The sequence below is a fragment of the Paralichthys olivaceus genome, chromosome 2 (assembly GCF_024713975.1).
Source record: "Paralichthys olivaceus isolate ysfri-2021 chromosome 2, ASM2471397v2, whole genome shotgun sequence".
Lineage (NCBI taxonomy): Eukaryota > Metazoa > Chordata > Actinopteri > Pleuronectiformes > Paralichthyidae > Paralichthys > Paralichthys olivaceus.
This window is the reverse complement of record NC_091094.1, coordinates 2,791,977-2,806,124: the sequence shown is the minus strand read 5'-3', so window position 1 is coordinate 2,806,124 and position 14,148 is coordinate 2,791,977. Positions and strand designations below refer to the sequence as shown.

General features: G+C 41.2%; 1 protein-coding gene and 1 non-coding gene across 4 annotated transcripts; one reads left to right on the top strand and one right to left on the bottom strand.

The window, feature by feature from the left end:
- Nucleotides 1-8,222: 8,222 nt before the first annotated feature.
- Nucleotides 8,223-14,003, bottom strand: LOC109644647 (gamma-glutamyl hydrolase-like). Of its 3 annotated transcripts, none has more exons than XM_020110080.2 (9): nt 13,861-14,003; nt 11,638-11,752; nt 11,148-11,198; nt 10,942-11,026; nt 10,057-10,195; nt 9,579-9,685; nt 9,121-9,211; nt 8,745-8,882; nt 8,223-8,451 (listed from the first exon to the last, which is right to left on the bottom strand). In XM_020110080.2, exons 1-9 carry the CDS (start codon nt 13,979-13,981, stop codon nt 8,330-8,332), a joined length of 969 nt encoding a protein of 322 aa, XP_019965639.2. In that variant the 5' UTR covers nt 13,982-14,003; the 3' UTR covers nt 8,223-8,329. The 3 variants fall into 3 exon arrangements, with proteins under 3 accessions (XP_019965639.2, XP_069387608.1, XP_069387609.1); XM_069531507.1 differs by having other exon boundaries at nt 11,005-11,026; XM_069531508.1 differs by lacking the exons at nt 8,223-8,451; nt 8,745-8,882; nt 9,121-9,211 and adding an exon at nt 9,218-9,454.
- Nucleotides 9,370-9,441, top strand: trnat-cgu (transfer RNA threonine (anticodon CGU)). The gene has a single exon. It is a non-coding gene; the product is annotated as a tRNA-Thr (tRNA).
- Nucleotides 14,004-14,148: the final 145 nt, after the last annotated feature.

Here is a 14,148-nt window from a genome sequence, read left to right as displayed (position 1 = left end):
AACCAACTTCCAACTCTCTATGACCTACAGAAAAAAAGTTATGTAAGAATATCTTTATCTCCAACGGGTACTCCTCCCTAACCCTAACCCTAACCCTAACCCTAATCACAACCCAAAAAGCAAACACTAATCACAACCCTAACCCTACCCCTTCCAAAGGTCGTAGAAGCTCGGGGGTGGTACCAATGGATCGGGCATACCCACATTAGTGGAGATGGAACCAACTTCCAACTCTCTATGACCTACAGAAAAAAAGTTATGGAAGAATATCTTTATCTCCAACGGGTACTCCTCCCTAACCCTAACCCTAATCACAACCCAAAAAGCAAACACTAATCACAACCCTAACCCTACCCCTTCCAAAGGTCGTAGAAGCTCGGGGGTGGTACCAATGGATCGGGCATACCCACATTAGTGGAGATGGAACCAACTTCCAAGTCTCTATGACCTACAGAAAAAAAGTTATGGAAGAATATCTTTATCTCCAACGGGTACTCCTCCCTAACCCTAACCCTAACCCTAACCCTAATCACAACCCTAACCCTAATGGCAACTCTAACCCATATTCACCATAGGGTGAATAACTCTGCGCTGCTTGCTCGCAACGTGCTGAAATTCGGTGTGGTTGCGTGGCAGGCTACCCTTTATCAATCCTGAAAAGCCCAAGTCTCTATGACTTTCAGAAAAAAAGTTATTCAAAAATATCTTGTACTTTTTTTAATAGATTTGGTGGTTTCACCATTTCCGAAGGTCATAGAAGCTCGGGGATGGTCCCAATGGATCGGGCATAGCCACATTAGTGGAGATGGAACCAACTTCCAAGTCTCTATGACCTTCAGAAAAAAAGTTATGGAAGAATATCTTGAACTCCTATAGGTTTTCATTCCTAACCCTAACCCTAATCACAACCCAAAAAGCAAACACTAATCACAACCCTAACCCTACCCCTTCCAAAGGTCGTAGAAGCTCGGGGGTGGTACCAATGGATCGGGCATACCCACATTAGTGGAGATGGAACCAACTTCCAAGTCTCTATGACCTACAGAAAAAAAGTTATGGAAGAATATCTTTATCTCCAACGGGTACTCCTCCCTAACCCTAACCCTAACCCTAATCACAACCCTAACCCTAACCCTAACCCTAACCCTAACCCTAATCACAACCCTAACCCTAATGGCAACTCTAACCCATATTCACCATAGGGTGAATAACTCTGCGCTGCTTGCTCGCAACGTGCTGAAATTCGGTGTGGTTGCGTGGCAGGCTACCCTTTATCAATCCTGAAAAGCCCAAGTCTCTATGACTTTCAGAAAAAAAGTTATTCAAAAATATCTTGTACTTTTTTTAATAGATTTGGTGGTTTCACCATTTCCGATGGTCATAGAAGCTCGGGGATGGTCCCAATGGATCGGGCATAGCCACATTAGTGGAGATGGAACCAACTTCCAAGTCTCTATGACCTTCAGAAAAAAAGTTATGGAAGAATATCTTGAACTCCTATAGGTTTTCATCCCTAACCCTAACCCTAATCACAACCCAAAAAGCAAACACTAATCACAACCCTAACCCTACCCCTTCCAAAGGGCGTAGAAGCTCGGGGGTGGTACCAATGGATCGGGCATAGCCACATTAGTGGAGATGGAACCAACTTCCAAGTCTCTATGACCTACAGAAAAAAAGTTATGGAAGAATATCTTTATCTCCAACGGGTACTCCTCCCTAACCCTAACCCTAACCCTAACCCTAGTCACAACCCTAACCCTAACCCTAATGGCAACTCTAACCCATATTCACCATAGGGTGAATAACTCTGCGCTGCTTGCTCGCAACGTGCTGAAATTCGGTGTGGTTGCGTGGCAGGCTACCCTTTATCAATCCTGAAAAGCCCAAGTCTCTATGACTTTCAGAAAAAAAGTTATTCAAAAATATCTTGTACTTTTTTTAATAGATTTGGTGGTTTCACCATTTCCGAAGGTCGTAGAAGCTCGGGGGTGGTACCAATGGATCGGGCATACCCACATTAGTGGAGATGGAACCAACTTCCAACTCTCTATGACCTACAGAAAAAAAGTTATGGAAGAATATCTTTATCTCCAACGGGTACTCCTCCCTAACCCTAACCCTAATCACAACCCAAAAAGCAAACACTAATCACAACCCTAACCCTACCCCTTCCAAAGGTCGTAGAAGCTCGGGGGTGGTACCAATGGATCGGGCATACCCACATTAGTGGAGATGGAACCAACTTACAAGTCTCTATGACCTACAGAAAAAAAGTTATGGAAGAATATCTTTATCTCCAACGGGTACTCCTCCCTAACCCTAACCCTAACCCTAACCCTAATCACAACCCTAACCCTAATGTCAACTCTAACCCATATTCACCATAGGGTGAATAACTCTGCGCTGCTTGCTCGCAACGTGCTGAAATTCGGTGTGGTTGCGTGGCAGGCTACCCTTTATCAATCCTGAAAAGCCCAAGTCTCTATGACTTTCAGAAAAAAAGTTATTCAAAAATATCTTGTACTTTTTTTAATAGATTTGGTGGTTTCACCATTTCCGAAGGTCATAGAAGCTCGGGGATGGTCCCAATGGATCGGGCATAGCCACATTAGTGGAGATGGAACCAACTTCCAAGTCTCTATGACCTTCAGAAAAAAAGTTATGGAAGAATATCTTGAACTCCTATAGGTTTTCATCCCTAACCCTAACCCTAATCACAACCCAAAAAGCAAACACTAATCACAACCCTAACCCTACCCCTTCCAAAGGGCGTAGAAGCTCGGGGGTGGTACCAATGGATCGGGCATAGCCACATTAGTGGAGATGGAACCAACTTCCAAGTCTCTATGACCTACAGAAAAAAAGTTATGGAAGAATATCTTTATCTCCAACGGGTACTCCTCCCTAACCCTAACCCTAACCCTAACCCTAGTCACAACCCTAACCCTAACCCTAATGGCAACTCTAACCCATATTCACCATAGGGTGAATAACTCTGCGCTGCTTGCTCGCAACGTGCTGAAATTCGGTGTGGTTGCGTGGCAGGCTACCCTTTATCAATCCTGAAAAGCCCAAGTCTCTATGACTTTCAGAAAAAAAGTTATTCAAAAATATCTTGTACTTTTTTTAATAGATTTGGTGGTTTCACCATTTCCGAAGGTCGTAGAAGCTCGCGGGTGGTACCAATGGATCGGGCATACCCACATTAGTGGAGATGGAACCAACTTCCAAGTCTCTATGACCTACAGAAAAAAAGTTATGGAAGAATATCTTTATCTCCAACGGGTACTCCTCCCTAACCCTAACCCTAACCCTAACCCTAATCACAACCCAAAAAGCAAACACTAATCACAACCCTAACCCTACCCCTTCCAAAGGTCGTAGAAGCTCGGGGGTGGTACCAATGGATCGGGCATACCCACATTAGTGGAGATGGAACCAACTTCCAAGTCTCTATGACCTACAGAAAAAAAGTTATGGAAGAATATCTTTATCTCCAACGGGTACTCCTCCCTAACCCTAACCCTAACCCTAACCCTAATCACAACCCAAAAAGCAAACACTAATCACAACCCTCACCCTACCCCTTCCAAAGGTCGTAGAAGCTCGGGGGAGGTACCAATGGATCGGGCATACCCACATTAGTGGAGATGGAACCAACTTCCAAGTCTCTATGACCTACAGAAAAAAAGTTATGGAAGAATATCTTTATCTCCAACGGGTACTCCTCCCTAACCCTAACCCTAACCCTAACCCTAATCACAACCCTAACCCTAATGGCAACTCTAACCCATATTCACCATAGGGTGAATAACTCTGCGCTGCTTGCTCGCAACGTGCTGAAATTCGGTGTGGTTGCGTGGCAGGCTACCCTTTATCAATCCTGAAAAGCCCAAGTCTCTATGACTTTCAGAAAAAAAGTTATTCAAAAATATCTTGTACTTTTTTTAATAGATTTGGTGGTTTCACCATTTCCGAAGGTCATAGAAGCTCGGGGATGGTCCCAATGGATCGGGCATAGCCACATTAGTGGCGATAGAACCAACTTCCAAGTCTCTATGACCTTCAGAAAAAAAGTTATTGAAGAATATCTTGATCCCTAACCCTAATTTCAATCAAAACTGATTGAGGAGCAGTAGGAAATACCTTGGTGGAAAGACTCCACTGGTCAGAAGCCTCAGCACATCTTTGTGGAAACTCTGAAACAGACGGCTGGAATAGGCCTCTGCAGGACGGACACAGATTTGTGGTGAGGCAGGAGGAGCTGTTACATATTTGACTTTAACATGTTTGTAGCTGGACATTATGACTGGAGTCAGTGAGTGACAGCCCAGGTTCCTTAAACTTAATGTCATCACTCGTAGAGTTTAATGCCACAACTGTAGCTGCAGAAAACTTAGTAGAACTTAAAATTAAACTTTCAAATTGATTACACCACTAAGTGTGATGGTGTGTCTCATTTGCATTTGATCCGCCCACAACATACAACACTCAACACCATGAGTGAGGAGACTGTGGATTAAACACAAGTACTTTTTGAATCTGGGGTTTGATCAGGATTGTTTGCTTTTACAGATATTTTTCCAGCAGGATTCTATAAAAAAGAATCCCACATCAGCTGTCTAATGAAAAAATGAATCTCATCTGTTCACAAATATTTAATTTTCTCTAAAACCGAAAAGTGTCAAAGTGGAAGGATGAGTTTGCTAATAGAGAGCACCTTGTCTAAGGTTGAGAGGCAGAGCCACTCAGCTGCTGAAAGCCCAGACAGGCGAATAGTCTGAAGCATCATTGAGCTGCAGAGCAGGAGAGAGGGGGGAGGTTTTCAACCTTTCATGATGATTCCATCTCAAACTGTTTCACATTTTCACTTAAAGGATCATCTTACCTTCTTATAATGTTCTTAAGAGCAGGATATGTTTCCATATTCTTTCTTTTCTGAATCTAACATCGCCAGTCCTGATAAACCTGTACTACAAAAGAGATGGAGTCGTAATTGATGAGCGACATCCTCAGAACCATGAATAAAGTTCCTGAGAGACTTGAAATAATGTGACCTCATCTGAAACTGCAGAGTTCATATCAAATGTGGTGTGATGGGAATGTTAAGGTCACTTTGGTAGGTAGAAGACTATAAACCAGACCATTCAACGACATGTGTTATGTCAAATTAATAGAAAAGACTGTGAGGTGGGTTTTATTTGGGTACCAGTAAAGAATGCTGCCCATGGGGAAAGAACAGAAATGACTTAACAACATGGATTATCAGATTACATATCATTTATAATCAAGTCAGTCCAACACAGTGGAAATAGTAAAATGTAATTTTGCATGCAGAAGGAAGTTTAGTGGTGATAATGAGGTTGAGGTAACACTCACCCCAAAGAGAAAAAAAAATCAGAGACCTGGGAACAACTGGAGAAACAGTTTTTACTCTGCACACTCTGCTAAACCTGCATGATTGGATCGAAATAAAGAAACTGACGGACTACTGACTGATTTACTCTGATGGGTAGAAAAACTAATTAAGGCCAAAACCAATTAACCGTCATCACTGTTTGCTGTTTTGATATAAACTCAAACTGCAGTTGGATAAATTCCAATTAAAATCTAAACCTTATATATTTACAGGCCTCCCATTTGTGTAAGATTTTGATGAAATGAATCGATTGTCAGAAATTGAATGTGTTTGATTTAATTTGTGCTAATTGTTTTCTTCCTTTCTATTTAAATACTTTATATTTGCATCAGGAGTGGGTCCTCTCTACGGAGGCAGCCATGTTTTTTACAGTAGTCCGGACTGGACAAACTAAACCTTTTGAGTTGTTATGACAACTGAAGCTGCCACAGGTTCTTTTTCATGTTGAAAATGAAGACGTTCACGTCTCTATCACGTGAACACATTAAGCGCAGGATAAGAAAACCCAGAGTTAAGCTGGATAACAAAAACACATCTAATGTGTTGAGCATGTAGAGCATGTGTGTCGTTTCGCTTCCTCCCATTCAGATTTGTGCTGAAACTAATCATGCACATCACAACAATTTATTTTTGTTGTAATTCACATGTTGTGTCAAAGTAAATGATTCATTTAAAAGAGGAGAAAACAGAAAATAATGCATTTGAGATCTGAATCCAGGAACAAGCCAGAAAACTGACCCCCTCTGGCAAAGAGTGACGTCATGAATCTCTTAATTGTTCTATCCTGACAGGTACGACTCTGGCCCCGGCTGACTCCAGGAACTTCACATAGGAGGCAGCGATGTAAGATGAGTCCTGACCAAACTTTCTTTCCTGTGCCAGCACAACTACAGAGGACAGGAGACAGTCAACGCACATACACAAATATCACATGGATCTATGCAGAGAGAAGTTGCATCGACCCCCGTAGAGGAAAGTGATGGTGGATCAAGAAGTTTCTTTACTGAACCGGCATCTGCTGCTGTTTGTGAAACAAACATTGTGACTCAGACTGAAACTTACAGGTTGTGGTCTGACTGACTCAGGTTGGTGGTTGGTGTCATGTGTTGTGTGTAGTTTCTGGTAACAGTGTGTAACCTCAAAGCCTAGAGTAAACCCCCGAAGACATATGTGTCACTTCTCCACGACTTGTCCTGACTCTCATGTTGGTAATCTGCTGCCCAAACAAACAGGTAACACCTGAGGAGGTGACACACTGCGTTGGTGGGATGTGACGATAACGCACTTCCTGCTCGCCTTATAAGGACGAGTCACCTTCTCAGTTAAGAAACCTCGTCTAACCTTTATTCACGAGAAACAGAAGTTAAAGTGTTTTGGTGGCATCTACAGTAAATGTCAAGAACAAGGTTCAGTTCCCAAAGTCACAAAGTATTCTCTAATGAGCATTTGGCAAATGTATCTGAATATAACTAATGCAATATTATTCTGTTTTACTTTTCCATGTGCAGTATTACCACTTGTGTGCGATACTACTTTTTACTCATTTAATTCTCATTTCTCGTGTTATTTCTATTAGACACTGGTTCAGCATTACTCTGTATACACTTAATATTTTTATTTCATTTACAATACACTATATACCTTATTTCCCCTTATCTTCACTCAGGGGTTTGTTCACTATATCATGTTGAGTTTACTGTGTTATTTATTGTTGCGACTGTAATCTCGAAGCAAACTGGCACAAGAATTTCCTACAGGATGAATTAAGTCTAATTAGTTCTGGTTAAATAATTACTGCTGGTTATATACAGATTCCTTCCACATTTTCACACGAAAGTCTATTATTTGAAGGTTTAGAATTAGGTTATCGTCGACTGTGATGACTAGAGGCGGGACCTTCACATAGCTTTGGATAGTGTCTAAATTATTATTATTACTGTTATTATAAGTGTGCTGTAATTTACAAAATGTGTTGTTCAATTCAATGTTCAGACTACAACAGTAAATCTTTGCTCTCCACACTGAATTCACATTCATTCACTCTGATTACAGCCTTTACTGCATTAAGGTGCCCCCCCCCCGGCCCCCCTTAGCAGTGCCACTGCACTGAGTGACTCTGCCCCTCCGATGTTTTCTGATGCTTTATTGTTTCCTCGAGGGACAAAGATGCACAGAAACCAAGAACATGCCCCGTCTCTTCTTTGGGTTTTTTGTAAACTTCAACTCTTCCGTGGACTCACACATTCAACTTTAAAAGCTGTTTGCTTATTCAGCTTGACTTGCTGTATCATGTCAGCAGCTCCTCCCACATTAATCATGTTGTAAACGGTTCTTATACGCATACACTGCTGGAGAGACAAGTAAAACTACATTCTGTGTGTATTAGTAATTATACCCTTGTGACTTACAAGGTGAGGACACTTTGGTGTGTGTGCGTTAAAGAGAGAGAGAGGGTGTAAAATGAGTATTGGAAGGTGAATGTCTGTTGGAGTGTGTGAGTTAATTTGATGAAGTTAGCGTGGGATTGTTACACTGCACCTCTAGTGACTGAACACAGGGGGTCACTGATGAATGTGGCAAACAGCAAAGTCTTAAGCATTGTTTTGAAAGAAGACTTGCAGCAGACCTGCAGTTTCCATGTTGAGTTATGTTTATTGTGGGAAAATATAGGATTAACATGACGTGGCAGTAAATTGAAGAACTTAATTGACTGTAAAACTTAAATCTGATTCTAATTTGTTTTCATGATTTCAAAATGTAAATGAATGTGTTTAGGCACAGTATCTTATGGATGTATTAAAAAAAAAAATTCTGAATAAATGATCTCAAGTGGCTCATTGTTGAGGTTTTTGTTTGAGGTTTGAGGCTCTCAGGTAGATGTCAGGTTGAAAATGTTCCTCACGTCCATTAATCAAAGTAATAGTTCTGAATGAAGATGTTGCTCGAGCCCATGAAGCGGGGACAGAAGTTGTAGATGAGCGCTCTCTCTTCCTCCTCCAGACTCGGGAAACGGTGGTTGCTCTTCCTGGCTGTAAGGGGAAAAGGAAAGGAAGTGAACAAAAGACAGAAAAGGTAGAATATAGTGATTTATTTGATTGATAACTGATTTAGCTGCATAAGAAAATGTTCAGTGGATAATCTTCATCATAATCAGTTTCATAAACGAGTCTGGGACTAAATTTGAGAATGTGTGTCTCCTTATCGATCACGTGATGGGACTGAAATGGGCGGAGTTATATTCTCATGTTACAAATGCAGTGAAGAAGAAATTATTCCAGTGATGCCATCGAGATCTGGATATATTGTGGATCCCACACGTTACCTTCAGAGACGAAGAAGCTGGCAGAGTAGAAGGCGGCTCTTATTGCAGAGCTGGAGTGAATCATCCCCGGCTTATCGATCCACTCAAACTGGGTTTTCTCCGGATGCCACTGAAGTGCATAAAATGGGTACCGGTAGGCTGGAAACAACCAGAGACACTGTCAGCAGACAGACTTGCTCACACACTGAAACATTACAGTCAGTATTTGTAGAGAATAATGAAAATGTGATCGCTGCCCTCGTCAGTTAATCTGATTCATCATTTCTACATCATCATTAAACATCATAATCAAAATGTTGAAATTATTGTGTTATTGTTGATTCATTGTTCAGCAAACACTCATCACACAAGTTGAGTGTCCCCCAAGGAAAGGTACCTTCCATAGTGGAGATGAATTCTGTCTTCCCATCGTGGTTAGTGGACAGGACCTTGTAAAACTTCTTCAGCCTGGCATTTTCGCTGTAGTTCTGAAATTCACAGATTTAACATCAATATACTTTTCTCCTTTTGCAATTATTAACAATGTTAAAAGACGATTGAACCTAATAACTGATTAGTGGTGAATAAAATGATGTCTATTCAATGTGGAGGGCCTATTGCGACTCTATAACAAGTAAAAAGGTGTGGCATGGTGGCCAAGTGGAAAGGCGTTGGTCTCGTAAACCAAAGATCATAGGTTCAATCCCCATCCATGCCTTTAAACGTGTAATCTGCAATGAAGAGATACATTCTCATGTTGTCTTAAGCAATATTTTACCACAATACCACAACTACATGTACTAGAAAAGTTGAGATTAAACCTTCTATATCTAAGGATAAAGAGGTAGGAAATACCTTGGTGGAAAGACCAAACTTGTGGAAGTGGGGAGCGAGGCTTTCCTCGGCCAGAGACCTCAGCACATCTTCGGGGAAACTCTGAAACAGACGGCTGGAATAGGCCTCTTTAAGACGGACACAGATTTGTGGTGAGGCAGGAGGAGCTGTTACATATTTGACTTTAACATGATTGATGCTGGACATTATGACTGGAGTCAGTGAGTGACAGCCCAGGTTCCTTAAACTTAATGTCATCACTCGTAGAGTTTAAAGAACTTAAAACTCCAGTAGGATTCCTATAAGAGAAATCCCACAGCTGTTTAAAAATGAACTAAAATTCTGCAAGAAAACAAGTGAAAAGTGCTATAAACCAAATCTAAAGCAACAGGCATTAACTTCAGGGAGGACGTGTGAAGTCCCACTTGTTAGAGAAGGGAAGAGAAGAAAACCGTCATGATGTGAGGAGGCTAACAGAGCAGAGGACAGTGGACATTACTTTGTGTCAGGTTGAGAGGCAGAGCCACAGCCTGGGTGTCAGTGGGTGTGAGCAGGTTTTCTTTCGCTGTTAAGAAGGTCAGCTGCTGAAAGCCCAGGCAAGATCCCCAGATGGGGAAATAGTCTGAAGCATCGTTGGCCTGCAGAGGAGGAGAGACGGAGGAGAGAGAAGGTTAAGATGAAGGAGGTGGGATTTCATTTTATGATTTCATGATGATTTGATGCTGGCAGCTCTATCCTTTATTTACAAAGCTATTTTTAACTCACATTTTCACACAAAGGATCCTCCCTCTACAGTTACATTTCACCTTCTTAAAATGTTCTTAAGACCAGAGGCCTGTAATATGAACATACCCAGGATATGTTTTAATTATCTAGCTTCTCTGAACTGTTAATAATGAGCGACATCCTCAGAACCATGAATCAAGTTACGGAAAGACTTGAAATAATGTGATCTCATCTAAAACTGTTAAGGAATGAGGGAGCGGATTCTTCCGCAAAGAATGCTGCCTATGGGGAAAGAACAGAAATGGCTTAACAGCATGGATTATCAGATTACATGTCAACTATAAACAAGTCAAACAAATGCACAATAAAAAAGAAGGGAAGGTTTGCAATTCGTGAAACAGTGGAAAAAGCTAAATGCATATTTGCTTGCAGAAGGAAGGATTCAGTGGTGATAACGAGGTTGAGGCTCTGATTGTAACCCTCACCTCAAAGGAGGAAACTGTTCAGAGGCCTTGGAACAACTGGAGAAACAGTGATTCATCTGCACACTGTGCTAAACCTGTCTAATGAGATTAGAATGAAAACAACTTTAATCTAATCGGTATAAGATGTCACTTGATCTTAAATCAACACTGTTCTACAAGTCAAATTGTTTCACCGTCAGAGCCAAGTTGTAAAAAATCCTGGCGGTTCGACTGTACAGTGACGTCTGCGGACACACCTCTCCTCCTGGCAGCACCAACCTGTGAAGACCGAAACACTTCACATGTGTACAAATATGATTGAAGAAGATTTCACATCAGACATAACAATTAGGAGCATCTACACTCCTGACATACGCAGAGTAAACAGTGTTTAACTCACCCGTTTATTGAGTTGAATATCTCGGTATATTCTTCTTCTGTGAGATTTACTCTGATGGATAGAAAAACAAATCAAGGCCAAAAAAACCAATTAACCATCATCACTGATGATGTTTTGATATAAAGTCAACATTATTCCAACTGCAGTGAAATATTTATGGCATATATTTTTTCAGCCTTCCCATTTGAACAGACTCCGCCCACAGAAACTTGCTCAAAATACTTCTCTGCTCTTCTTTGCCAGACGAAACATTCATTAAACTTTTTTGAATCAGTTTGTTTCTTATCAGAGAAAAATGCTCTGTAAGAACAAGAATAACATTTCCCCAGTAGTCTTTAGCCTTACCCCTCCAAATTAATATTTGGATGAGCTGATTCTTTTCATTCTACTTCTCACTTTGTTGAATGTCAGTTTCAGATGTTGCAATTCCAGACATGTTGCGTGAACCCTCTGGCAAAGAGTCAAGTCATACATCTCTCAATTGTTATACCTGACAGGTACGACTCTGGCCCCTGCTGACTCCAGGAACTTCACATAGGAGGCAGCGATGTAGGATGAGCCCGCAGTAGTCCGTTGTTCTTTACATGCTTCCTGTGCTAACACACCTACAGAGGACATGAGAGGGTTAACATTGTGAATCAGCCTGAGGCGTTAGAAGTGTTGTTGGTGTCGGGTGTTTGTGTTTGTGGTGACAGTTAGTACCTGGGAATAGTGTGTAACATCAAAGCCGAGAGCAAACGCTCAAAGACACGTGTCGCTCTGTTATTTAGACAAACACCATGGAAAGACAAATAGAGCATCACTGAAGAGAGAGAAAAACTCCCTCGTTTACTGGAAGAAACCTCTGAACCAGAGTCAATGTGGGCGGCCATCTGCCTTGACCAGTTGGGGTGAGCAGGGAAAAATTGGGAGGAGAGGAGTGATGGGTGGAAAAGAGGAGAGGGAGTTATAGTGATAGTGGGGAAGAGAGGGGGAAAGAAAGAGACCAGGAATCTTGTGCACCATCAGGTATCACCTCTGACTAGTTATAATAAAAACGTTAACAGTGCAAAGAAGTTATTGATTATTAATCACAGCAGCAACAATGAATATAATAATTAATAAATAATAAGTATTATTGTTAATAATAATAATAACAATACAACGAGAAGTGCTCAGTGGATGATGGGAGTTCCCCCGGTAGTCTTGACCTATTGCAGCAGAACTAAGGGCTGGTTCAAGAGTCACCTGATCCAGAACTAACTATAGGCTTTATTGAAAAGGAACATTTTAAGTTTAACCTTAAATGTAGAGATGGTGTCTGCCTCCCGAACCCAGAGTGGGAGCCCTCCAGTTCTACTCTTACAGATTCTAGAACCAGAAGTCCAAAGACAGAACCTTGTGGAACTCCATGACCAACTTGTGTGTGCATGAAGGAATCATTGTGAACATTAACAAATGTGAAAATGAAATCTATCTGATATATATGATTTTAACCAGTCGAGTGCCGTTCCTTAATTCCCTACATGACAAACGCTGCACAAAGATCCAAGAGGACGAGTACAGAGACAACCCCATCATCTGATGCCATGAAAAGCGCATTAGTAAGTTTTTAGAGTTGAATCTAAAGTTCATCTACATGAATGTTGAGATCACCTACTACAATGATTATATCTGTTCTAAGAAGAGTAAGGGGCAGGTAACTAGACAACTAGATGAACTGGTTTATGTGATTTCAGGCTTGGAGGGATGAGACTGATTATAAGATTTTCAAACAAGTAATAACTATTTTTCGGTCAAGGGTCGATACATAGGTCGGATTCAAAGAGTGCTGCAACTCCTGCACCTCTGCCTGTGCTTCGAGGAATATGAGTATTAATATGGGTAGGGGGCCATCGCTTCATTTAAACCTACATATTCACCTGGTTTCAGTCAATTAAACACTTTGAAAATACAAATGAGGTAAAGACTGTACAGACAAAACGTAAAACCTAAAGGTACAGGTTGTAGAATTTAGTGATATCAAGTGTTGAAATTTCATGTTGCAGCTGAACACCCCTCACCTCACCCTCTCCTTCCAAAAGTGAAAAGGAACCTGTGGTAGACTTTAATTGTCATAAAAACTCAAAAGGTGTTTGGTTTGTCCAGTCTGGACTAATGTAAAAAACATGATGGCCGCCATAGAGAGGGTCCCCTCTACGTAAATATAAAGTATTTAAATATAAAGGGCCTTTTCTGGGGTAAAGAAAACTACAATTCATACAATTTAGATCAAACGAACAAGTGAAAACATCATGAGGATTATTCTACATTAAATTTCTGCCAATAGATCCTTTCACATAAATCTTACACACTGGACGTTTAATGCTGTAAATGGGACTCTGTATCTGTATCTGTATCACTAACATATATCAAGTTCAACCACATTCCATTGTAGTTACTGGGTGATATTACACTTCCTGCTCCACTTGTGTGAGGATCAAAATAAGAGAAACCTCCCGAGGACCCAAAATTATATAATGTGCATTGACTATAGTGGTAAATCAAATTATGACATAATAGTAAGATATTAACACACACACAAACACACGCACACACACACACACACACACACACACACACAGACACACACACACACACACACACAATCCTTCTCTCCATGTTAAATCACATAAGAACCAACAGAATCCATCACCACTCCCTGCAAGGACACACGCGTGAAGCCGAGTCTTACCGATGATGGGTCGGCTGTTGAGCGGCTGGTTCATCGCTCCACACCAGAGAGAACAAGCCAGAGTTGTGGGCAGAGCTACAGCTGGCAGCACGAGCAAAGCTGGAGCTGGGAAGTGCCGCATGTCATGACATGATGTTAATAACTGTTTCATCACTAGAGGAGGGACCTTCACTATTTGTTCTTTGACAGTAAATCGGGGGAGTACAGACTGGGTAGGAAAAGGTTTTTCTTTTTTTCTTTTTTCATGACTTAGCACCACCTGCTCCACCAGTTTTTTGTTTGTAAGGA

Coding starts and splice junctions, on each gene's coding strand:
- LOC109644647 (XM_020110080.2), bottom strand. CDS start 13,981: ATGCGGCACTTCCCAGCTCCAGCTTTGCTCGTGCTGCCAGCTGTAGCT. Junction 9,212..9,578: donor AGTTTGGTCTTTCCACCAAG/GTATTTCCTACC, acceptor TGTGAATTTCAG/AACTACAGCGAAAATGCCAG. Junction 8,883..9,120: donor ATTCATCTCCACTATGGAAG/GTACCTTTCCTT, acceptor GGTTGTTTCCAG/CCTACCGGTACCCATTTTAT.